Genomic DNA, 26,546 nt, shown 5'->3' on the forward strand with positions numbered 1-26,546 from the left:
CCTGTAAACAGACCCTAATGTTTGCCTGACCTTAAACTTTGTCTTTATTTCTTTTATTGAAATGAGCTGGGAGAATGCCTGAAAAGTCAGATTATTTTTTTTGTTATTTCCTGACCAGACTTTTCAATGATTAAAGTCCAAAAGAGAGAAACATGAAGACATTTTGTACAACTGACTGTAAACTAAGCACCTTTACGTTGCACTAGGCCTGATATCAAGTTTGTAGAAAAACAAAATCATATTTCTGAACCCTTGTATTACCTGGCAAATGATCCATTAAAACATGTTCTTCAGGGCGTCGGTTTGCTCAGCTGTTATATCGTGTACCATGTAGAGAGGCTACAGTCCGTGATGCGACAGCCCTGGGTTCAACTCCCACCCTCGGCCCTTTGCCACGTGTCATCACCACTCTCTTAAAACAATATTCTTTTGACCCTTTGGACCTTGTTCAAAGGTAAAATATGTGATCATTTTTGCTTCTTGATATTAGAAAAATAAATACTTTGCTCAGATTTTCAATATTTATTTTTTAAAATGTGCCTTTATTAGGCAGGACAGCTGAAGAGAGACAGGACATGTGGGGAGTAGAGTGGGGGATGACATGCACCAAATGATCGGCAGACCGGGACTCGAGCCTGCAATCAGTGCAACGGGGACTGTAGCCTCTGCACACCGGGCGCCTGCTATACCAACTGAGCTAAACCAGCACCCCTTAAAATTGATTTTTAAAACTTATGTGAACAAAAATGGCCACTTGTAAAGAAATGGTTGTATTTAATTGATCCTCCAGATGGTAACTAATCTGTGCAAGAGTTGTGTGTGTGTATGTGTGCAGTGTAAAACAGTGACCAAACTAAAGGTTCTGGACACCAATGAACATAGAAACTGTTATTTTATCAGTGTATTTCACAGTTACCTGTTTATTGTAATCTTTTAAGGTATATTAATTTTGTTTTAATAATTTATTAATATATAATTCAATTTCAGGCTTCATAACATGTGCCAGCGTATGTCACAGTGTTTCACCGTACACAGAGGGAGCCCAACAAACATTACATTATAGTTCACACTGTATATTTACATGCACACTCATATTCCTGCATAATGTTGTAGGCATAATATAGGCAGACCTTTACTCAAGTAAGATGTAAAATGAAAGAGATTTTTAAATTATATTTGTTCCTGTGCTGATCTGTCATATTGACACATGTTATCGTGTTATCCACAGCTGGTTTAAGTCTTAGAGCTGTTGTTAGTTTAAACATGTCTTGACAGGTCAAAAGTAAGAAGCATGGACCAGAAGATACAAAGACAAAGAAAGAAGTACTTGGATGATGAACAATGATGGAGATGAGGCATGGATCAAAGATGAATGAAATGCAGAGCATGTGTCTGAAATCTGAAAGTCATTCTCTGTAATTTAAATGTTTGAATCTTTCTTGTACAGGTTGTTTCACTACACTCTCTGTACGAGCACCTTTGGGAGACAGCGAGGTGCAGACAGTAATTTAGTTGTGTGTATTCGATGATCACGGTGCGTGAAGCTTTGCCATCAGATTGACTGAGAGATAATCACTTGTGTTGAAGTGATGGACTACTCTCCCAACAGTTTACCCACGTCTGATCACACAGTGACACCCCGACACGCCGGCTCGCCTCCCTGATTCTCCCTCTGTCAGAAATGAAGAAGTTAAAAACAAGAAACAGGCTGGTGCTCTGTGACAATCCGTTTTTTAGTTTGAATACATTTTATTTTTACTATAAGTACAGTTCAGTAGTTACAAAACGAAGCATCTGCCATGAGGGTACAGCAAAACATAAAGAGTGTTCAGCTCACAAGACAGGTTTTGTACATAATATGTGGAGTGGAATGCTCATTATAGCTGGTTCGGAGAAGGAGAGAGCCCAAGCCAGACCCTCGCCATTAATCTCTCATCTTTACACCCCCGGAAAACAGAGATAGGGTCAGAAGTCAAAGCCATTGGCCAGTGCCTCCGGCAGGATTCGTGTGATTGGTTTACTCAGACCCCATTTCCAGTTTTCCTCCCTTCAAACACCCTGTTATATTTCCCCACAGCCGTTACTTCTCACTTCTACTATTTCTCACTCTTATTATTTAGTTCTGAATCCCCTCTTTTTCTGGCATATTGAAATTGAAAGACTGGTTAATTGTAATATACAATAATCAAATGAAAATGGAAAAAGAGGCTGTACTGCAGCAAAATCTCCTCAGGATGGAACATGAGCTCTGAAAAGCAGTAACAGGCCTACGCTGCAGGTCAGGAGGGGGATTTGCATACAAAAGAAATCTGGGTAACAACTTGTCAGTGCCACATACAGTATAGAGGTTGATCAAACTCAAATAAAGAAGTATTATATTTGAACTGTACATACCGCATTAGAATTTTTCTCTGGGTTCACAAAAAATGACGTAGAAACATTTCACAATGCCAAGGGACACACAAACACACACCTTCAGTTTAGTTAGTTAGCTAGTTTTGTACTGTATAGGTTGGATTTATAATACTATCACAGTGCAAAATACTTCTGAGAACCGAAACAAATGAAAGAAAAGAGAAAGGATAAAGTCCCTCTATGCATAATGAATTCTGTATATATGGGGGCAAATATGTTTGCAGCACAGGAGACGATTGTCATCTTTTTCCTCTTTTTTTTTGATCCGTAAATGAAGAAGGCATTAATGTACAGTACATATAAAAGATCAAAATAAAATCAACCCTACGTCCTACAGTCTAGCACAGCTACATAGCTTTGTAGAAGCAATAACAGATGACTTGTATCTAAGGCTATACACAATATGTCTTTTTTCCAGTTTTTTGTTCTTTTTTCTCTTCTTAAAGTAAATACATCAAACCATTTCAGTAGTCAGTAACACTGTGCAACAATGATCGGTGGCAGTATTTTAGAAACATCTGCGACAGTAGAGTCCTTGAGGTTGACACCAGAGATGAAGAGAGACGGGTGGAGGGCGATAAAGAAACAAACTGTTCCCCCTTTTTTTTCTTTTAGAGATCTTATTTTTTTTACTTCTTCTCTGTCAAACTCCAGAAGAATGTCGACCTTTAGAGACCGTGGCCGTGTAAACTACTGTCACCTCTTCCTCAAATGCTTTAAAAGTTCACTTTTTTTAACAACTGTATATCTCTCTATGTACATTAAGCGCCTATGGGGGCTGAGTTGAATGATACAGAACAAGAAAAAAGACAAAGGGAGCCGTATAGCGGGGTGAAGGCCTCACCTGGCCTGGTCATGGAGCGGGGATAAGTATTATAAGTACATCTAGGGCCGTCTTCTTCACAATCATCATTAGCACCACCGTCATCAAAACTGTTTTTCTACCTGTGATACAGGATTACTTCTGGAAACAAACTTGACTTGTAGATTGTCATATGGTGCCCTGTCCTTCATCAACCACAATCATGTAAGATGGATGGTCATGTGACATAAACAGTGAGTCTATGACAGCAGGTAGGAGAGCCAGGAGCGGCTGGTCTGACAGGAAATGTGCTTGGTCTCCGTCAACAGTCCGGTTAAGTTTCTATTCTACAGTAGATTACATTCCAGGTACAATATAATGGTGGTCCGTGGACGTGAAATAACTGTCTGCTTCATTGAACAGGAGAGAAAAGTCTTTGAAAGCGTTTGATTAAGCACTACACTTCAGTCCTAATTAAAAAAAGAGACACACCTTTCTAGCTGGAGGAATGTATCAGAGATTGCGGTTACAGGAAGTGCTAATCAGACAGGTAGTTTCATCAAAAGAACAAAAAACAAACCAAAACATCGTATAAGAGAGAAGACAACAAAGACAAGGGGCATTCAGACCACAGGAGACAAAACAGGGAAGTTGCCGTCACTTTGTTTGTAAAAGTCATTAGGTCCATCTCTCAAATCCGTCCCCACAGGAAAACTGTCCCAAACTCTCCTTCATAAAGTTCTCGCCTTCTCTTGCCTCTGACGGTAGTTTGTGTTTTTTTCATCTTAAATAAAGTCTTTGTTATAGTGTATTCCTTCATTTATCCTTCATCCTCCTCCTCCTCATCGCCTTCATCCTCCTCCTCCTCATCCTGCCTCGCTCCGGTGTGGGACGTTAGTCTTTGTTTACAGCGTGGGCGTCCAGCCCCTCTGGGTCGCCTAGGTTATGGTTGTTAGGGTGGTTAAGGTCGTTGTTAAGATGGTTGGGGTCGAGGGTCAGCGCGGGGTCATGGGTCATTGGCTGGTCCTCCTCTCCTACCCAGAGATGCACTACGGCCAATGAGAGAACAAGAGGCAGATTAGCACCACGGACCCAACACACATACACACACACGTTCAGCATTGCATCATACGGTCAGTGGGGGGCAAATGGGGTGGTGGGATATTTGAGACTAACACCTTTCTACTGATGTGTCAAATTTGAAGGCTTTAAAGGGTCATTTCACCCAAATAACTAACAGTAATGCATCTCCTCACTGAACTACAGTTAGTATTCATGTTTCTAGTTCCTCAGTCTACAACTAAACAACTGAATTTGTGTTTATGTTTCAGACAGCCTTTAACTATTCAAAAGCTGCAGCTCTTTCCAATGTCTCCATTACGCTGGATAATCCAGAGCAGTCCCAGGGCAAGCTATCCAGAGACAAAGGAATCTATGGATTATCCTGGAGAAAAAAGGTATTTATTTAGCTTTTTTTCTAGTTTTTAAATATAACAAATCTTCCGTTATATCGGTGAGATGGCTCTCATAGCAAATAAGGATATCTGTTTGTGCTGGAAAAATGAAACCAAAAGTGTCGGCTTGGCTAGAAATAAGTGAGAAATTGGTCATTTGGTAATTTCAGTGAGCTGGCCCTTTAAAGGTTTCTCCTCTTTTCTGATGAGTCTATTCAACCTGTTTCCAGTTTTAACAACTACACTTACACTAACACTACTTTAACTAGGACCAGCAACAGAAACCCTTCAGCTAACAGAGCCTGTGCTTTAAATTAATTTGACAGTTTTCTTGTTAGTCCTAACACACTGGTGATGTGCTGTTAGTATCTAATGAACAGGGTGGACAAAATAACAGGAACTCCTGAAAATTACAGACATAAAAATACAATCATTTCACAATTAAAATGCACGATATAGTTTCATTCACCACTTTGAGATTAAATTGCTTTATTTATGGATGGTGCTCTATAAATAAACTTGCTTTGCATTGTGTTATTTGTCCACCATGCCCCAGACTACACAAAGTACTGTATCTATAAACAGGACTAATTAAAATGCTGCTCTTTATACGAGCAGCATCAGCAGAGCTTTCATTAGATTGCTACACCTACAGTCCAAATCTAACATGTATTTCCTTCAGGTCTTGTATTTGCATTTTCTGTACACAGCAGCTTACATTGTGAGATTGTGATCGGCTGCTCAGAGAAATAATCATCTTCTAAAGTGATATGAGACAAAAGCACATTACGGTTATGACAACTGGAGTAGTTTCATACTTGTTACAAGCAAGTTGTTTGGCTCAATAAGTGTGACAGGAAGTGTGACAGTGGGTGAGAAGTGAAGTGAGTAATTCTAATAAAAAAGTTTGAAGACTCGGTGAGACAGTAAGAAATGCAGAGCTGTAATTAGGTCCCACAGCAGCGGCCACTAAATAATACAACTTGTCCCCAGCCCCCCCTCCGTTTCTTACACTTTCATTCCCTCAGCAACTTCTTAGAAAATTATTTTGCAATAAAACGCCACTGAACACATTTGCATGTCATGTTCTTTTAAAGTGGCGTTATGAATCTGACAAAACCAAATTAAAACACGGGTTTATTTGTGCTGTGCTTTTGCAGGGACGGAAATGGATATCGAAATGAAAGGAAGTGCCGCCGTAACAGAGGGAAAATAAAGAGCTAATAACATGATAAAACATCTCTTAGATTCAACTGTGAGTAATAACTCTCTGGTGTCTGTGCAGGGCGTGATCTGCCCCTGCATCCCTGCAACCAACATTAACAAACTACTGCCAACCTCATTTGGCCTTATGCTTCCAAAGCTCAATGCTACTCACTTTAGATGCTTCCAGCAACACTAAAGGATCATTGCAAATGTATTTTATAAGAGGCATTGATTAAAAACTGGAACATAAAAAAAAATCTTATTCCTAAAGCACACTTTTAGTATCCTAGATCACACAAATACCAGCATGAAGATGCAACTATTAACACTGAAGGGTCGGTTTCTTTTACAGTCAACTAATCAGATTTTTCTCATCCAATTTGAGGTACATCTCACATTAGAATTCCTTGCTATTAAATTGCATGTGTCATTGCACACTTTCACCACAAGATGGCAAGCTAAGACAGTAAATCAGACATTAAAGCCTCCGGAAAGATACCAGAGCGCTGCGTTGATTTAGGTGTGTTATCAGTGGAGAATCACTTTCAACATTTCTGTATGAAGAAGAAATAACTATATGAGAAGATAATTTGCCTAAACACTCTTACTGAAAAAAAAGCATGAAAGAAGGCACCATTTAACATCAAGCATTTCTTTGATTCCTTAAGATGCACAATGACAATCTTTGATTTACGTACAAAAACCTGCATCACTCAAATAAACCTAAAGTTTCCTCCTTTGAAGCTTCAAAAAGTGTCTGTTCTCTCCCTGAGGGCACTTCCTGCGTTTGACTTCCCTGTAAAGAAACTTCCTGTAACGAGCTCCAGATTAGGCTCCATATTTGATTTTCACTGTTCATTAACTAAGCCACCTGGAATGTTATTATTTAAGCACGCTGCTCCTTCTCCCCAAACAACTGCCGCTGCGAAGGGGGAGAAATTTCCCGGCCAACTTTATAGATTTAGCATAACTTCCCCTCACAGTTTTAATTTCCCATTCGGGCAGGCGGCAGATGCACCTCACAGACACACACAACCTGCCTGGCATTCATTTATCACATGAATGCAAGTGTTTGTTTCCTTCAAAGAGTGTGCCCTTCTTAGGGGTGGATGCATCATGCATACAAGATGGCAGAAGGATATTCATAAAGTTGTATGTCCATAAAAAAGATCTAACTATTAATGTCTCGTACTTAACGGCAATAAAGCACCAGTCTACAATACATGCCCGAATCGCCACAACACTCTTAGAAAACAATGTGAAAGAGTAAGTGCGCCCTCTTGTGGCATGCTGCAAGATAGCAGATGGAGACAGGGGTGGTTATTGGAGAGGAGAGGGCCCGGGAAAGGAAAACATATGGTGTGAGGACACACAGCTCCAGGATCCATCCACTGTTAATACATGTGTCATGCTTAACAGAATGGATAAATGGGAAGGAGGATGGAACAATGGCATAACACTGCACTGTGAGCATGTGTCGGGACCGCCGTGGGATACAGTGGACTGTGTGTGTATGTGTGTGTGTGTGTGTGTGTGTGAATAAGTGTGAGTGTGTGTGGTCTCAGAGGCATCACCTCACATTAATAGCAGTCTGTGAAAACATCACACAACAGGCACTCACCAAGAAGAAGCTGGCATTTTGCAGCACAACACCCTGCCATTCTTGAGGCTGGTAGTGTGGCACATTGTGCAGCATTTCTTCAGATTCACACGAATGGCTGAGAAACACTGGTGCCTCTGTTTCAGCAGCTAATCACTGTGTTCTTCCTGTTTCTGATGCACATTAGGGTTCAGCTAGTATAGATTTTTCCAGGTCAACACTTCTGAATCATAAGATGCTGGCATTTCTAAGAAATCTGTTTCCACTCCGTTACAATGGAGTGAAATCATGTTTGTGTTGATGAAAGTAGTACCTTGAAAAACTGTGTGGATTTTTTTTTCTACTCAGCTTTATTGTATGAAAGTGCAGGGGCATATGTCAGAGAAAGATATCTACACAATTGATTATATTAAACCGATGCTGTCTGCTGGTCTAGATACCAGTAGTGGTTTTCAACCTGGGTTGGGGCCCCCACAAAGGGTCTTGTAATACATCTGAGGGTCACAAGTAAATAAACAAAATAGGACAAAATCTATCTTATTGGTTTTGTTTTTATTTCACTTGTAACTCTGATCTTTGCTTTTTATTCTTGACAGTGCCTGAATGTCTAATCTCTTCAGGTCTTCGAAAGCCCTGGTTCTCAACTGGTGGGTCGTGCGGCTGTTTTGGGTCTGTATGGGTCTCTGGTGTGTGCCTGAAAAAAAAAAAGCTGTGGAAAAAAGTCTTTGCTGCGCTTTTTGAAGGACATGGGTTTCCTGTGACGTGAGTGCAGTAGTAATGTAGTTTATTCACAGTCCATGTAAATGGGTAATCCCGGCTACAGGTACAGGTTACAGGTTTATTTTTGTTGAAAACAGGATGTTTATTAAATGAATTGTAGCGGCAAAATGTTCTTTTTACGCAAACTGCACAGATTTTAATTTAATACATTTGATTGGTTAAAAAATTTGTCTCGTGATTTGTCATTAAGGAGGTGCTAGTGGTTCTGAGGCTAGACCAGTTGAGAACCACTGTGAAAGTGTCCTAATAAGACAAGTGAAAAGCACTAGTCAAAATCTTGCGAATATCCACCTGGTGACAACACGTCCTGGACAAACAGGTTAGGAACCTTTGCTAGAGGTACGTGAGAAGACAAGAGCCTCTTAAGAAACAGTGAGGCCGCTTGCACTTTCTTTAAACTGCTGAGGAAACTTAAATCTTCACCTCCATGTTACTGGGATGCAGCTGATGAATCTCATCAAGTTGACTTATTGTGATCTCAAAGTAAGAGGATAGTAAAACATGCCTGACATTGGATGAACTGTCCTGTCCCTCTGTGTGCCACTGAAGGTGTCTGTGGTCTCTGTTGCCTCTCAGGCATCCGGCCGTGCACTAGCAGAAAGTGTTGTTCTTGGCACAGCCCCGTCTCATTGTACAGCCCAGTATTTATAAATATGTAAATATGAGCGGCACCAGGCATAACACGGCCCGCTTGTATACACCGAGGAGGAGCGGCGAGGAAGTGAGCGCACACCCCCCTCCCCCCACCATCCCTCTAAAATTTTATTTTTAGATGGTTTTAATGAATACAGGATGTTTATAGTTACCATTCCCTGTGATTCGCACAAAAGACTAGAAAAATCCACATCCACCCTGCCACCCCTCCTCTGCACCCTTCCCACACTCCCCCCCCTCCCTCTCCCCCGATCCCTCAAAGCACTACTAAAGAAGAAAAAGGGGTGAGGGAAAAAAAGCAAATTTGTGGTGAAACGCAGCAGGATTGTTGTGCTCTCAGTCTGCTTTCGACTCAGATCCCTATTAGACAAACATAGTATGGTGTTAAGGTGCAACAAAGAGTGACGAAAACTCCTGTGTGCAGGTGGAGAGAGGAGGAGGAGGAGGAGGAGGAGGAGGGGTGGTGTTCGAGAGAGAGAAGAGACGAGATGTGCAGCGAAAAGGTTCCTCACGAAGCAACATCAAGGCAGAACGCAATTTGTGTTATTTCTGTTTTTAAAGTTGCAAAAATAATACAAAAGCTGAATCAATATGTGCGAGGAGTGGGTAAAAAAGGTTACCCATTCTCTGTTGTCTGTGATAATGTGTTTTTTGTGTGCGATGACTCCATGTCAACTTGTTTTCTTTTTATAAACTCAGTTTTGTTTTGCTGCAAACTCTCAGGTCTAGTACGAGGTGATGCGTATGACAGGATGGGAAGATCCAGAGGAGGAGAAGAAAAGAGGAAAGCGAGCAAATTGTGAAAAAGAATGATTGCAGTTGGGGAAACACAATGAAGTGAATTTTAGTGGCCTCTTTCTATCTTTCGCTCTCTGACTCCAAAACTATTTCTGAGGCTAAAAGATTGCCGGCTTGATAATACCTCCGCTGAGCAATTTAAGCCCAAACACTCTGATGCTACAATCTGTCTTCTCTGCCTGATAGCGCTTTTCTCCCCTCTCCTCTCCAAATTACTTTCTTTCATATCTAATTATATTTGCTAATGATCTTATAAGAGAATAATGGAATGTGCTTGATCTATTACCTTTTTTTCAATACATAAATACAATGCGGGGGGAAATGACTATTGGAGACAGGAGGAAATGTTTTTTTTATGTTTTTGATGAGAGGGAAAATGAAGCTGGGAGCTGCAGGGTCATTAATGGGCGATGAACACAGAGGTCATCTCTCACATTCTGTTTGACATTTCTCTCATCTGACGTGCTGAAACAATCACAACCTCATCCACATCCTCCATTGTGCCCCTTTGCTTAGCTGTTTCCCGCTAATCTTCCAGATATCCACCTCGAGTCTCTTTGATCTTTTAATGGAAACATCGAACTTTGTTAGGGGCAAATTCAGCCTCACTTGTTTATGTTCTACTTTTGAATTAGCCTCAAACTTAGCTTGAATCTTAACGTGTGGCTATAATCAAGGAATTAAGGAAGCATCACAGGATATTGCTTCGCCCTTCTACTTCCTGAGTGACTGGACGCGATCAAACGACATTATCAAGCTGCATTCAGCGTTTCAGACTAACTCATGCTATAGAAGAGCAGTGAGGATATCTCGGCCTCTGCTGCTTTGTTCTTCTCATCACTCAAGAGTCCTGCTTGAAAGTGCAACATTTAAATGCAGGACTACCCCTTTAAAAAATGAAAACACAAGGTCATACCTTGGTCATTTATGTCTTGCTTGTGTGGTCTCGTCTTTTCTAGGGGATTCCACATGTGATCTTATAGACCGCTCGGATTTTTGACGCTTTGTCATGGCCCAAGCAATACAAGGTACCCTTTAGCATCTCCATGAGAACCCCCGTGCTTTCAACTCACTTGATGCTGCTAGCAACTTTTCTTCGTGGCATAGTGGAAAGCCAGGTTAAGTCTGGTTGCAGTTGGGGGTTATAAAAGGATCAAACAACGCTGGACTTTCATCCACAACAATTCAGGTTCAAAGAAGAAACCAAAAGTCCAGGTGAAGTTCAAATTTTAATACACACTTAAACTTATACGTTAGCCATGTGATGCCGATGGCCCTGACAAAGTGATGGTTTTTGAAGGCCTGGGATGAGAACAAGTCTGAGCCTTTTTCACAGCCGTCAACATCCCATAAAGATGCACAGAGTATCTTTCAGCATCTGCGTGACATGCACCGGGCCTTGAACTAAATGTGATCTAAACCACTCTGCAACAGTGTTAGACGCTTGAAGAAACTTCTCTCAGTGACGTAGAAGACAGACCAAAAAGGCCACTTGGTGTGGCGTTCAGGGTTGAGGGATGGACCAAAGAGTAAAAGGTCTTCACCCAGGACACCTAGTTCAAGTCCTGTGTGAATTTAAAGCTATATGGGGGGAAGTGGCACTGCAGGTTTTGAGAACTAACCAGGTAAGCCACCTGTCTGTGGACTATAGATTGAATTTCTATTTTCAGTCTGCCGGTGTCCCTCCATGACTTTCTCAGACTGTCTATGCAGGTTTTCACAAAATCACAGGAAATTTTCCTCTGATTATCTCCCGCTCAAATGATTCTTTCTGGGCTTCGTCTTACACTTGCACAATCCATTGGCCTTTTAACTGAATAGCTCTTCTCTCCTTCTGTTGCCAAACCCCTGTCCCGTCCTGTCCCTCCCTCACTCCCTTCCTCTTAAGCCTCTTCTCCATCCTCCATTCTTCCCTCCTTTCTCTCCCCCTTTCATTTTTTTTCTCTCTGCAGGCCCTGGGACAAGCCAAGCCATGACAGGCACTCTAAACCCCCTGCATTAATGGAAGGAAATGGCATTCGATCCCTGTTTGATCTCCTAATCATTTCTGCTGAAATGATAATTAGTGCCCTTCCAATCCTCCCACAGAGGAGGGGGAAAGGGCTGGGTTGTGGGGGGAGTGGGTAAATACATAAATAGAAAAAAATCCTCTTGCTTTCTTAGACCCCAAATGACATCTTTGTCACCAAGCCGGGCATGTTCATAACCAACAAGTGCTTTCCTCCATTGCAAATCTCCCGTCCTTCACACAGAGAGGGAGAGAGAGAGGCAGGGAGAGAGGGGGGGATACACACTCAGACACACAGAGACACAGAGCCTGGCCTCCGCTGTCTGTGATTCTTTTCAGCTGACATAATCCTGATTGATTCGTTCAGCAGATAAAAACTGGGTCCACTTCTGCCCTTTTACTGGGAGGGCTGGAACATAATACGGCCTTTTATTCAGCAACAATGTAACATAATGGCGTTGGAATGTGCAGGGGAAAAAAGGCCACATCTTAAATGCTTGTGACACACTGTGCTTTGAAAGAGCCTGTAGTCTAATGTAAGAGAGAGAGAGAGAGAGAGAGAGACAGTGAAAGAAATCATGAAAGTGCCAGATTACCCATGATCCCTGATTCTACCACGGTCAGATGAGGGCTGTCATTTTGGTAAACTTGTTGTCTTTCTGTCTCTTCTGAGAGTGTATTCACAACTATCTGTCATCCGTGCTGCCTTCATGTTCTCACAAGGAAATCAGGGATTTAAGCTCTCAGGTTTCCTAACCATCACTACCATCCACTCTGTCTGAAGGGGAAGCTTTTGTTCAGCGTGCAGGAATAGGTGAGGTCATCCTAACTCCACAGATTGCAGGAACAATTCCCTTTTTTTGTGCTTACATGACTAACATCCTTTCCTCATTCTCTGAGACACAGTCACAGGTCAAAGGCCACATCAGTGGATGTTTGTATTAGTGCCCTCAGCTGTACGGCGTGAGTCAGCCTGCTGTAAAAAGCTGCACTGGAATCTCAAAGTGTGCTGTAACAAATTGGGTTTGTCTTTTCTATAGGGGCTTTTAGGCTTTGGAAAAAGCCGTCTGGGCAGCATTTATGGCCACAGCTACCTCTTAACGCTCACTTTAGAGTTTCTTTAACCTGATTATCTGAGATTAAATGTGTTTCAACTTACAGTACACTACTTCTGTGTGTTTTTGCTTAAAGCTGGTGTTTCTCAGCGTTCTTACATTTCTATTATACCTGCTGAAGAGCCACAGAAAGCTTTTGTCACTGCACAGATATTTGTATTACGACTAGAAGAAGAAAAGGAATAAGAGGGAGGAGATGAGTTGATAGAATAAACTTGTTTAAAACCGCAAAGTGCAAAATGCTCGATGCAACAACAAACCGTTTAGCAAGTGCAGTATTAGTTTAAGTTTCATCATAGACTGCGGGCTCTGCAGGCTGCTTCTTTGCAAACTTCTTACCCTGCATAGTTTTGAAGTGCTGCACCAAGAAAGTACCAAACACAGGAGAGCAGACGGCCGTCCTGCCAGTCACTTGTATTAATTGTAGGTGCTAATCTGTAAGCCACGGCCCTCCCAGAAGCACACGGTGTTATCCGCACCAGCACTGTGGTGGTGACATATCTGGTTACTAATTCAGTGTGGCATGAAGCCAGATGGGAGAAGGGAAGGAAGAAGGAGACTGTTGATCGGCCACTGAAATGTGTCCCCAAACCCCTCCGTCTGATTGTGAAACCAGAGGAGGAGGACAGAGAAAGGAGAGTGATGACACAGTGAGGAGGATGCTCTGTATGTACAGTAGAAGGTAGAGACAATGAAAAGACACACAGCAGCAAATAGGGCAATATTATATAGGGCAATATGCATATATAGGGCAATCGTACGTGTGTTGCCCTGTTAAAGTCTATAATACTCAGTCATAAAGTCAGAATATAGATTATGAGTACAATGATCAACCTTGTCCTCAATAAATTAAGCTGATATATAAAGGCCTTTATTAAATCTGGATGTGGTAAGTCTGTGTTAAATGTTAACAGCTCAAATGGTTTGTAGAAAGGTGTCATTTTAAATATTTACATTGATTAAACTTCAGTAAAACAGACGGACTGAGGCAGGACAGAAAAAGAGAGACGATATCCACATTCTGGGCTGGAAAGACGTCTCTACAGAAGAAGATTGATAAGACAGACAGACAGGTGGACAGACAGGAGATTAATAGTGTTGTTATCATTTATAATTACAGTGAACCTGTCGCTGGTCCCCAGGATAGGGGAAGTTCTCCCAAGCTGCTAAATGTTACAGATAAATAAAGGAGGATTAGAAAGGTACACACTCTTGAACAACTACAACAGGGCATCATTGTAGTATATCAGGTGAGGGCTCTTGTCTCACGTTAAAGTGCCAGCAAACAAAACTGTCAACATTTATTGGATCTGAAATGTGCCTGTACAGAATCTCTGGAGCGGCTTTAACTTAAGTCTTATGCTGCACTTGTACTTTATTATCCATTACTGTTCTATTGTATCATTTAATAAATTACTCTTTAAGAATCTGAAACGTAACCAAAGGCGATATCTAAATGACCTTATGCCCTCTGTTTCCTTATGACCTCTATTTAGTTCAGAGATGTTAACTAATTCTGCCTCAGTGTGTGTGGACACTCCCAGGTGTCCTCACGGCAAAGCAGGGTTAGGATGCAGACTATAAGGCAGTGGGTGTCAGGGTAACAAACCAGGCAAAGCAGGAAACTTCCTTTAACTCCCATGGGCCCTAAAAGTCCCGGTGTTACTCAGTATGATCCAGTGGTATTTTGATTCACGGCAGATTTGTTGAGGACTTGTTGAGGATACAATACCTCGCTGATTTTGCTTTGAAGAAATACTAAAAAATAACAGCCTTTAACACAATCGAGACAAGTCTTTGCCCCTGTTCTGTTTGCCAACCTGAATGTGCCTTATTCAGACTCTCTTCAATTACATTTGAGTGCCTTTCAGTATCAATGCAATGCTTCATCTCTAACATGAACTGTATGCAGAAATGAATATCCATAATTATATAATATAAAGTATATTAGCAATATCGACATGATACAACATTTAACACACAGTAAATTAAATGAAGTTAAATGTAAAGAACCAAAGTTATATATGAGAAAAATAAATGAAAATTAAATTAATTAGAGGAATGTTCCCTGCAGTTTCCTGACCTACAATCTGTCTATTTATAACGTTCATCACCTTTTCATTGCAATCTTTTCTCCATGTTTCAGTTCAGCTTTAAGTCAGGGTCCCTTCTTTTAGCAGATGCATGAAGCTGCAGACGCTTTACAATAATTTAGCATTGCTAATAACCTGTCTATCTGTTTTTCCCCTGACACACACACGCAGACTTTCACATCACTACTTCAGTTTTTTTTTTCCTCCGTGATGTAAAGAGAGAAAAAAGGCAGAGGAAGTGCGAAATGAAAAATGTGGAGCACCTGGCTTCTTTTTAACGTGGTTTCACAGGCTTTCACTGGTCTCTGATGATTCAACAGTTGCTGCTACAAACATCTGCTGCCTGCTCTTAGCAGATCTCAATTAAGACTCACACAGCCGGGCACGCCGCACCCTATTTATGCTTAAGCTTCCCTTTTTTCTTTCTCTTTTTTTCTTTTTTTTTTTTTACAGCATGCCAAACGAGGGAAAGAGGCCAAAAGGTGTGACAAACCCTCTCAAAGAGGGCATTACAAGACAGAAAGACAGAGATGTTAAGAAGAGGTTGGAGGTGCTGGCAAGAGATTAAAAAAAGAGGCACTCTTGCCAACACTGGCAGCAGTTTTAACAAAATAAGAGCAAGCAAAAAAAAAAAAAAGAAGCAACAACAAACTTCGACAAGCGGCAGCCTAAAGCCCTCCCTCGTTTGTCTCTTTTTTTTTGAAAAGGCATCCAAAAGAAGGAGACAAAGAAGAAGAAGGAGTGAGTGTTGATATGATTATGTAAATGTAAACAGGATTTCCTGCCGACTGGAAGCAGTTTTTCTCTCTGACCCGTTCTCCTTGCAAATCTTCCATTTAAGACGAATTCCCCCGGGGAGACTGCTCCGCCGTTACTTAACGGGATAATTATGATATACTAAACCTTTCCAAGATCAGCCACCCCCCCACACCCCTCCATGCACCCCTCCTCTTCCATCTCGTCTTTGCCTCCTCCCTGAATCACTCACTCTCTCTCCATTCCTCTTTTCTCTGAGCCGCTCGCTCTGTCATTTCCTCTCAGGCCGCTCCTCTGCCTTCTGTCTGTCCTGACGCTGCTTTGTATCTGAGCTGCCTGAACAACTGTAGAGATGGACGGTGTGACATCAATGTTTCAAGAACTGCTACGACATTTGTTACACTTTTAATTTCATCACTTTGATGCAAAATAATTTCTTTAATTGTGGAAATTATTGTGAAGCTAAAAATAGTGACTTTATTTTAGGCCCAACATCTCTCTCTGATGCTGTGTATGAAATTGCAAGAACAATTGGGTTTGTATTTTTACCTTAAAGTGAAACATTTGCAGAATAATTAATTGTCATGATAACTTCTCCAGCTTGTTTTGTTTAGCTGTGATAAAGTATTTAGCTCAGTAACACTGAAAGTGGCTGCAGTGTTTTAATAAAACTGTCAGTTTAACTTTTTATTTCAGCAAAACAACAAATATGTCTGTCTCTATTTAAAGTTTACGAATACATATTACTTTCTCATGATTATATTCTGCCAGAAACAATGCAATAAACTTTGTTTTTCCTGCCTCCAACTGCATTCTTATTGTACTTAACTCTGTTTTACAACGTAAGGCCTCATTATGATCAAAAAAATGTCCCTGCAAGCATGTTACTTTTTTATTCTGTATTCTGAAAATAAAATACTTTAAGACAGTTAAAAAATCTTCACATGCATGCAGTCATTACAAATGCCATGCAGCCAAACTATTGGCGATCTCAAAGTGTCCACAGATGGCGAGAAAGAGGCTGAATGATGACAAAATGTGACTAAAATGATGGAACAGACTTTTCAAATGAACAATATATTTCATTATGTCCTTAAAGTACTCCTGCCACACGAGGAGGAGGTGAAGCGGGGAAAAAAAGGGGAGGTCTGGATGTTTTTAATTTCCATGTTTAGTCGGAGTTGTCGTCCTGACATCCTGAGTTTTGAGTCTTTCTGGATTTTAATGTTAGTGTTTTGAGCATGTTCCGTTCAGCTGTGAAAATCTTCTATTCCAGAAAATCCTCCATCTTACTTGGACCCTCACACCATGACCTCACAATGGAAGAATTGAGCAGCAATTGCATTATATTCCCTGTCTGTATGAGTGTGTGTGTGTGTGTGTGTGTGTGTGTGTGTGTGTAGCTGAGTGCTATAATACACTGCTCTTACCCTTTGATCTCTCACAGCCAACAAGTCTTTCTGGAACCAAAAAACATCCATTTTTCATATCAAGACTCAGAAATGTAAAAGAGCGAGCAGAAATCACGCAGCTCCAAACATTTCCTGATGCAGACGTACAACTTAATTGCAATTCTGCGCGCTTGTTTGGGTCCTTATTTACTTCCACAACTTTGTTACAGAGCCACACGTCAAACTATTTACGTGCTGGTGTAAGCACTTACGGCTACGACTCTTTTCGCTTGACAACGGCCGTAAACAGACGAGCCAGAGATCAAAACTGTTCCTCACACAGCGTGGCAGATGACAGATATGGAAAGAGATTTTCCATGATCTCCTGCGCGAATGGGGGCGTGAGGTGGGGTGGGGGGGTTTCAGGGCATGGCAAAAAGAATTAAATACAGGATGAAAATGAAACAAATCAGAGAGGAGGATCAGCAGCACAGGAAATGGCAAAAACTTTGTATAATGTGTCTGATCAATTATTTATTGGCAAATAGTGTGTGTGGTGGGACGATTCTGCACGTACAGTTATTTTTACATGGTGGACCAGACTTTAGTCACGGTCATTTAGTTTGTGTGTTGGGTGCTTGGGTTGTTATACTTAACACAGACAGGGGACCTGACCTCCTGTACCTACGCTCTGACCTCGAACGAGCTTCCTATGAAGAATGAAGATCTGACTTTGTAATATTTAATAGGAAAATAATATTCATTTAAAATCAGAATGATTTTCATAGTTTTTTCTTAAAATAAATTCCAGGGTGATATTTATGATATTGGTAAAAAGTAATAAAAAAAACATTACATTGCTTTTCTTTTTACATTGTATTTATCAGTCTTTAAAATAATGTTGGATGGTTATGTAGAATTTAAAATGTATTATTTTCAGGTTTAAACACATTGCTCTAATAAATCTTCAAACATTTTAAGTACAACATGTCTTTATTTTACTTTAGTGCTGAACAACCTGTGCCTATTGTTGAACGTGAGCCTTAAAGGGGACATATGTTAGCTATGAAATGTATTTTGTATTATTCTAATGCGTTTTTGAATCATGTTGGTAAAGTTTGTTTCATTTTAAAAATTGTCTACATATTTTAATTTAATTATTTTTTGGAGCCTCTCCTTCCTCCTGAAACGAACAAGCCATTTTGCCATTTAAAGGTTAGACCTTAGCCACGATTGGCTGACCTGGTATTGTAGTGACCGTGTGCGACCCCTCATGGGGGAGCGGCCGCACTGCACTGTCACTCCAAGGTTGTAGAAAACATGGCTGCTCTAGGATCGTTATTCAGCCTTATATGTACGAGCCAGAATCGGCAGGAGGTATCGGAATGGTAAGTTGAAATCTTGACAACGACTTGACTACAAGCTAGTGCTAGAAGGCAGTCTGAGGTGAATGGCGGCGAACGACGGTGAATGACGATTGGTGGATTTCAGTGAAAGCAAGGTTCTACGTAGAAACCTGCAGGTGTTCTGAACGGCCCATTTCAGAGGCGACCTTTTTAATAATGTCATACTGGAAAAACACGGAATTATGCAGTTTTCAATTTTTCATTGTGAACAATAAACACCCAAACATGTGACACCCATGAAAATATGAGAATATCCATTTAACAGATATGGCCCCTTTAACAGTAAACCTCAGCTGTATGTTAGAGGCTCATATTTGATAAACTGTGTAGAGATTTAAAAAAAAAAAAATCTTTGTTGCTTTTCTTGTTAAAATAATGTTAAAGGAAGTGAGAACTTTTTCTTGACTGGACCACGCCATGTTTATTAAAATGTCTAAGGTGTATTCTTTAAAAGGAGCAATATTACACCTGATCTTGTATGAGCATCATTATATCAAACTATTCTATTAAGATGCATGCAGTGCACTGCACTTGTGCTTTTATTGTGTAAAGGATGGTTATAAACCATCTCTCTCTGCGCCTCTCTGCTCCCTGGCTGAACCGCTGTTTTTCTGCTGAAATCCATAACATTTCTTTTGTTCCCCTGCTTTCTGTAAGCCTGCTCTCTTATTTTCCCAAGGCCGAGAAACTTCAGGCATGAGAACCCTGATATAAAACCAGGGAAATTTACCTGGGATTAGCAGCCATTGACAAATAACCTTGGTGATAGATGCACAGTAGATTTGGTTCAAAGCTCTCCCGGCAGCCTCAAAAGAGATTAGTTCACTTCTTATCAGGTCAGCCGCGTCGCCTGGGAAATGTGTTTAAAGTCACATTGATTTATTGAAAGATTCCCCAATAAGAAGATATCTCTCGACTTAAGGAGTGTGTGTGCGTGTGTAAGTATGTGTGTCATGTGAACGCGCGTCTCAAATAAATTACACTGCCTGTTCAAGCTTTAAGAAGAGGGGAAAAATGCTGCACACAAAGACATTTTCAACAAACGAGCGGTGCGCTTCAAACTAAAAAAGCACTTCTAGATAACTAGTGTTGAATACTGACGTTCCCACTCTCACTCTACCTGTCTCGCCCACTCTCTCAGCCTCTCTCTCCATTTACCCCATGCTGATAGTGCTGCTGAAAACAGTGATTGTACAGTGGTGAGACACAGAGCGACGCTGACAGGGAGGTATAATAAGGCCTCTTTGTTCCCCAGAGAGAGAGAGAGAGGTAGAGAGATGTGCAGAATGAAAAGTGGGGAGGGGACGGGGGGAGGAGGGGGGGCAGCTTTCATTTACACCATTACCTTCTTAAGCGTCATTATCAGGCCAAGGAGAGGACCACTGTGGGAAAACGGGCGGGGCGGCCAAGGGGGGAAATGACAGATCTGACATGTCTCAATTCTTCTCCCTCCCTCTCTCTCTCTCTCTCTTGCACACAAAACACACACACTTTAAGTACACACTTTTTCTTTTAAGTATGTCAGGGTTTACATTACCTCTTCATCTCATCCTTTTTGAGCTTTCTGACTTTAATGCTTATTCATGGGTCTTTCCCTAGAGCCCTAGAAGAGACAAAAGCCTGATCTTTTTCTCTTTCTTTAAGTGAATAAAAGTATGTGTACTCTTAAACTTTACTCTTGTATTTCACTGTTGAACATCTCGTTTCAAAACCAAAGCTTTAAAGCACTGTGGCAGCCTCTACTCTTCTGCTTCTTAAAATGTGGCTGCAGGGATTTGCTATGATTCTTCCTGAGCATTAAGGAGGCTACGAGAAAGGGTCAGGAGTGCTCATCAGATGGTCAGCAGCATCAGGAAACTCTCCCAGGACACCTTAGACAATGAAACCCACTATAGCAGTGGTAGTCCAGGTGTCTGAAGGTCTGAGGTTCTCTCTCAGGTGTTCTTTTTTCCGTCTTTGCACATCTATTTCTGTAAGGTGAGATAGCATCTTGTTTTAAAATGTGTTTCTTTGCTTTTGTTGTCTTGAGTCTTGTCTTGTTGCTGAAATGTGCTATATAAATAAACGTTCCTTAATAAGTGAGCATGAAGGCAGGGGTGTCTACTTGTCTCTCAGTCTCCTTTGACATATTTTCATGATTGTTTCCTCCTTGTGTCTTCTCCTCCCTCTCTCAATGTCTTTCTTTCTGCCCCTCTCTCAAAAAACCTCCCATCTCTCTCTCCCACTGCCTCCCTCAACATACCTCCATCCCTCCTTCCTCTGTCTCTCTGTCAGTTCCCGTGCTTCCTCCGTGCCTTCGTCTATCTCTCCCGCTGTTTGCTTTTAACTCTTGAGGTCATCCGGGACCCCCGGGCAGCTATCCCAGAATGCTGAGCCGGCTAACGTCCTGCGGAGTTGCCTTCTGGACAAAACGAACAACCGAGCCAGGACTTGATCGGTGCTCGGGCTGAACCGTGTATTGAGCCACTGCTGCACCCAGAATAAAGAGGGCTCTTCAAAGGTTCTTTGGTTCGGGTGGAGGTTTCTATTTTGAATGGTCATAACTGCAGCTAACCTGTGATTGTTAAATGTTCTACATGTAGCATTGTTACATCAATAAACCATTACCAGCTTCATTTGTAGACATTAGTGTAATTACCACAAACAATCAACCAAGAAGACTGGCAGCTTTCACTGGCATTCATCGACAGTTTTACATTGTGCCAGGCTACTTTGTGGCACAAGAGGAGATTTCTTTAAAACACAGAACGCCTTAAAATGGTGCTCCTGGAGTAAACTGGCAGATCGTGAAGGAAGACAAAATAAAATGCATTACAAGTATCATCATAGCGTCAGAAAACATGTTACAGGTTAATGTACAGTGGTGGGACTTGACTAACCACGTGCACTTGTTTAAGTATTGAACTTAAATCCACTTTTGAGATTCTTTTTTTTTCCATTTCAGCCCACTTTATCTACTTTGATGAGTTGAAGAGGGACATGTTGTACTTTGTAGTCTAACGTGAACATTACAGTTGCTGGTTCGTTTTCAGATCACTTAAAGTTATAATCTCGAAGATCTCAGTTTTGTTGTCTTTGGCGTTACCTATGGTGATAAATGGTAATAGTGGGAGCACACTTCCCAGATATCCAGACAGTGTTGCATGTGTGACGTCCACGGTTGGCTCGGGTTGTAACTCTTGATTTTCCTCGCTGACGGTCGCTTTCCTTTTTAGACTGTTTGCCTTCATCTGAGCGTCCAATTTGTTTCTTTTTCTTTGGATTTTCACTTATTTTTGAAGTTGTATCTGTAGTCATCGATCTTTTTTTTGTTTGTTCAGCCATAGCAGATTACTGTTTACTTGCAGCACTTGCAGAGACTGGAAAAGCAGCCGTTAGCTCCGCCTACCCTCTCTGGCAGACCAGCCACTGCTGGGTGATGGGAAACACGTCACTAACTGGCCGCTTGTGATTTTTTTCCACTAAAGTCGCCACAGACACCCAGTCTGTATTTCTACTATATATTGCAAACGCAAAGGCTTTCATCAGTGGGCCATAGGCTCAACCACCATTGTGTTACCTTAGTCGGTGACAGATAGTGACTTAACAGACATTTCTTTACATGGAAATCTTCAAGATTATCACTTTAAAGAACAACATCAGTATCACAGTATAAAGTAGTTAGTTGGCTGTCCATGGTGCACGTAGGACTTCCACCAAGGACAGCTAAAACATAACACGGTAATTCTAAGTTTTAGGAGTGTGATCTCATTATACAGAACGGGTCCTTTAAGAGTGTTTAAGAGCAATATGCTTTTTTATTCATTACTTTTGATTATTAACATGTAAGTAGCATTTAATAGAGCTGGGCACATAGTTGCAATTTTCCCTACCTTATAACATTAAATATGTTCAAAGATGTTATTCTACAAGCCACACAAGCCTCTGATTCTACAGCCAAGCTAAATAATCTGCAGATACAAAATTAAAACTTACAATCTACAAATATATTAGCTGTCACACATTCAAAAGGGTTAACGCAGGTATGCCCTGTGCGTGACACATAAAAAATGGACCACAAAAACTCTATTTCCAAGTAAATAAAACAAAATTAGATGGTTGAACACAATGCAGCTCTGCAGATATCTGAAAATCACAACACTGTTGAGTTTCAGAAGTTAACGCAAGGCCCTGTGTCTCTGTGTCGCTGCTCAAGTGGAAAGCTATAATTAGCGATGGAGTCGTCGCTCGAGTAGTTCAACTATGCACAAAAACATGCAACAACAACGCGGTGCCTCCATGTAAGATGGAGGGGTAATAATAAGATGACAAGGAATCAGTAGTCAGACATCAGTGCTTGAATGTCCCGCACACACAAACACACACACACACAACAAAGATCCCTCGTCCAAATATATGTGTGTGCTTCTGTGTGTTTGTGTGAGAGTGTATTCATGTGTGTGTGTGCATGTATTCATCTATAAGTGTCCACCCTGTGCAGATAAACAGGCGAGCTGATGATCAATACACAACAGAGAGAGTCAAAAACAATATCACAGCATCACGGCCCGTGTCTATAAAATGTGTGTCTATTCGATAGGCGGGGGGGGAGAGGGTGAGGAGAAGGGGGGAGAGGAGAAGCAAAGGAGATGACCAGAGATGGATGAAGAAATCAATCAGTGCATCTCTGTTCAAACAAATGAGACATATATTGAGACACGTGTGTAAGTCACGTCATGTGCTTTGGACATGACTTCAAGTTGTTTAGAAGAGAAAAAGATGGATTTTAGATATTTCTTGAATAATAATAACAAATAACTAGTGGCTGGTTAATCAGGCCGATATTAGGACCGAGAATTATTTAATCAAAGATCTCCTTATTTTTCTGTTTACAAGTAAGAAGAAAGAACAGATGTTTGTGTTAACAAATGAAAAATGTCTGATAAATAATGCCAAATCAAGTAGATACCGAAAAACTCTAAACAAATATATTGTAATAAATGTATCTTCCATGGCCACCCCCCTGACTTTCACATATAGTAACAAGTTTGCATTTCAGCCTGACAGTGCCACGTTGACACGCTTCTCTGCCTGCGTGTGAAACTGATCTGTCCTTGTGGCTGTGCCACTGGTTATCGCAGAGGGACAGCAACGAAGTCTGAAAGACGACGAGCCGGAGGGACGGAAACAAAGAGAGAGACAGATAGTTGCACAGGTCTTAGAACAAAGTGTCTGTGTGCACGTCAAAGAGCGTCGGCCAGCGTCAGTCGAGAGCTGCATCAAACAAACGGAGCTTTTTGGACACAATGATATCGACAGAATGTCAAGAACAACAGCAACTGACAGGGAGTGTGTGTTTGTGTGTGTGTGTGTGTCGGCACAGCTGGGGATGTGTGCAGCATGATTACACCGGTGCATGTTGGTGTGTTTATATGTGTGCGTGTGTGCCTCGTCAAAAACAAAGGAATCCAAATACACACTCGCGCATAAGCATAAATATCACTGGCTGTCAGTCAACTTCAAACAATGCAGCTGTAATCTATGATAACATAAATACACGCAGCTGCGGGCAGCCTGTAAAAACTGCCACAGGAAGGAGCGCCGACTGAACCTGCTTGCGTTCTGACCATTAAAGGCAACTTGACCAAGTCTGCACTGAATCTAAAATCTTTTGAGGGCTGAGTTTAAAGCAACTGGAAACACAAATACATACTAGCCTCCAGGCTACGTAATATAGTACCGTATGTACATTAAGTTTATATATACAAGTATTATATACATATATATATATATTGTCTTTAACTCTTTGCAAGGTTTGGATTGGGTGGGGCCATGCACGAGCTAACACAACAGAGCCACCATTCAGAAGTGCATTCTTTAAACACATGGGGCATCTCATTTAAAGTTGTGTATGCTCACTGCTAACTGCACTACACTGATTGTAACAATATGTGCCATTGTCGTGTGCAGGGCCGGGCAGATGTCAATCAAATTGCAATTGGTAACGCCCACACGATCCTGAGAAATCTTCGATACTGCAAAATCTTTTCATGTAGGTTTTCTGAAAGTTTTCCTTGTCAATCCGATTGTTCTGGATGCTGAAAGACACTCTACACTTTGGTATCATTTTACACAGGCTTTTTAAGTTGCTGGTTAAATTAAAGCCGGGCCTGCATCTCATTCAGTTCAAGCTTGTGTGAGACTGCCGGACATGTAAACAGCACGAGGACTCCACATCCCAGAGGTCTGTGCTCTGCTCTGAGTCTAGGGTTCTGCCTCTCATCAATAATCCCAGTTGTCAGACCTCCCTGTCGACAAGGAGCAGATCTACATGTATAGCCCCCTCCCATCCTTCCTTTTCCGCACACACACACACACACACACACACACACACACACACACACACACACACACACTCACACACCCACGGTCTTTGATCTCTCCCCAGTGAATATATTCTATTTCCTATTTCCGTCATCACCTGGTTCTGATTTAGAGGTCAGGAGAGGGAGTGCAGGATCAAGCCAGGCTAAATATCTGTCACTCACAGCGTCAGCACTGCTCACTATCTGCTTCTTTGCTGCTGAAATTTGTCTTAAACACCCTTTTTTCCCTCTCGGGCTCATTTTTCCACCTATACCGGACAAGGTATTTCCTATGAAAAAGAAATGTCGTGATTGTTTGACAAATGTTAAGCCCTCCTGGTAATCCACAGGCCGCACACTTGTGGCCACAGAGGCCCTTCTTCTCAATAAATGGCTTTAAGGAAACAATCATTTGGCGTTTGCTGGTAGGGAACATTTCTCTACACTTTTTCCAAAGGAGGGAGACAAAATAAAAGCGTGAGTGAGGGGAGGACAGTGTCGGATTCTGACCTCTAGATGGTGCTGATCTTTAAGTTGTGTGACTCTCAAATGTGTGTGTGTGTGCGCGTGAGCGCACATAAGCAGCAGTGAGACAGACAGAGCAGTATGTGCAAACAACCTGTGCGTGTTGTTGTATTGCATTTAGAGCTTGGAGCCATGTGTGCACAAGAATGTAGACATACATGTGTAAGAGTCCTCCTGTTGTCTTTGTTGTGTGTGTGTGGTGATGGGCATTTTTTTTTTATTTCACAGGACAATAAAAACATTAATTTGCCCTGAAATCATTTCTGACGTAAATGTAGAGCGGTGCCCATTGGAACCCAGTAATGAAGCATGCGGCATCTCGCCGGCTCCTAATTTGACTAGTTAAATGACTCCATTACGTGTCTAACAGACAGAGGCAAATCATTTCTGGTCAGTTGAGGCTCACTTACCCGCATCCTGGTGTTGGGGAAATGTCTATGTCTCTGGCTGACTGGCTGACTGACTGACTGAGTGGCTGGCTGGCTGGCTCATTCTCTCTGCCGCTGCCTTTTTTTAGTCTTTGATTGGTCTTTTCTAAAATGGAGTGATGTTTTGAGTACACGCGGAGAGGCCTGGAATAAAGGGAAGGGGGCAATTTGCTCGTGCTTCTATGTTATATTTATTATAAGCTCAAAAATAAAAATAAAAACAGAATATACTGAAGTATATAAGAAAAAAATATAATGTGTATTGTCACATTTGCCCAATTTGTATAATCATATCCTTGTCAGCGGTGTTATTTGGCTTCTGACAGAGAGACAGATACACTGAGAGAGAGGAGAGGAGATTAAAATATATTGAATTATTAAAAGGACTACCTGCTGTCCATCACTGTCACTTAACACATGTCGAATGTGAAGTGCTGTCCCAGCAGCCACTGGGTGGACATCTGTTACCACGCACTCACACACGCAAGCACACACACACACTCACACACGCGAGCACACACACACACACGCACACATGTGTGACACCCCAAATTTCTACATTCAAAGAATAAAAGAATGAATTTGTTTATTGTTGCTGAAAGCGATGACAATAACACACATCCCCATGTATATGCACACACACACACACACACACACGGTGCAGATCACCTGCCATCTTTACCCGACTCCCCTGAGACCGTGTAACACTCACACTTGGACTTGTCTCTACTTGTCAAAATTAACACACGTTTGTTTTTTTCTATTCTTTTT

At 41.4% G+C, this 26,546-nt stretch overlaps 1 protein-coding gene across 1 annotated transcript in view; it reads right to left on the reverse strand.

Moving 5' to 3' along the window:
• Positions 1-1,628: 1,628 nt before the first annotated feature.
• znf536 (zinc finger protein 536) overlaps positions 1,629-26,546 on the reverse strand; it is a 93,037-nt gene continuing 68,119 nt past the window's right edge. Inside the window, exon 5 of the mRNA XM_069658431.1 lies at positions 1,629-4,266. Coding sequence (XP_069514532.1) covers positions 4,112-4,266 — 155 coding nt within the window. The 3' untranslated portion in view covers positions 1,629-4,111. The remainder of the gene's footprint in view (positions 4,267-26,546) is intronic.

The sequence above is a fragment of the Semicossyphus pulcher genome, unplaced genomic scaffold (assembly GCF_022749685.1).
Source record: "Semicossyphus pulcher isolate SPU_LCO1_2020_fin unplaced genomic scaffold, fSemPul1.0.p SCAF_1, whole genome shotgun sequence".
Classification (NCBI taxonomy): domain Eukaryota; kingdom Metazoa; phylum Chordata; class Actinopteri; order Labriformes; family Labridae; genus Semicossyphus; species Semicossyphus pulcher.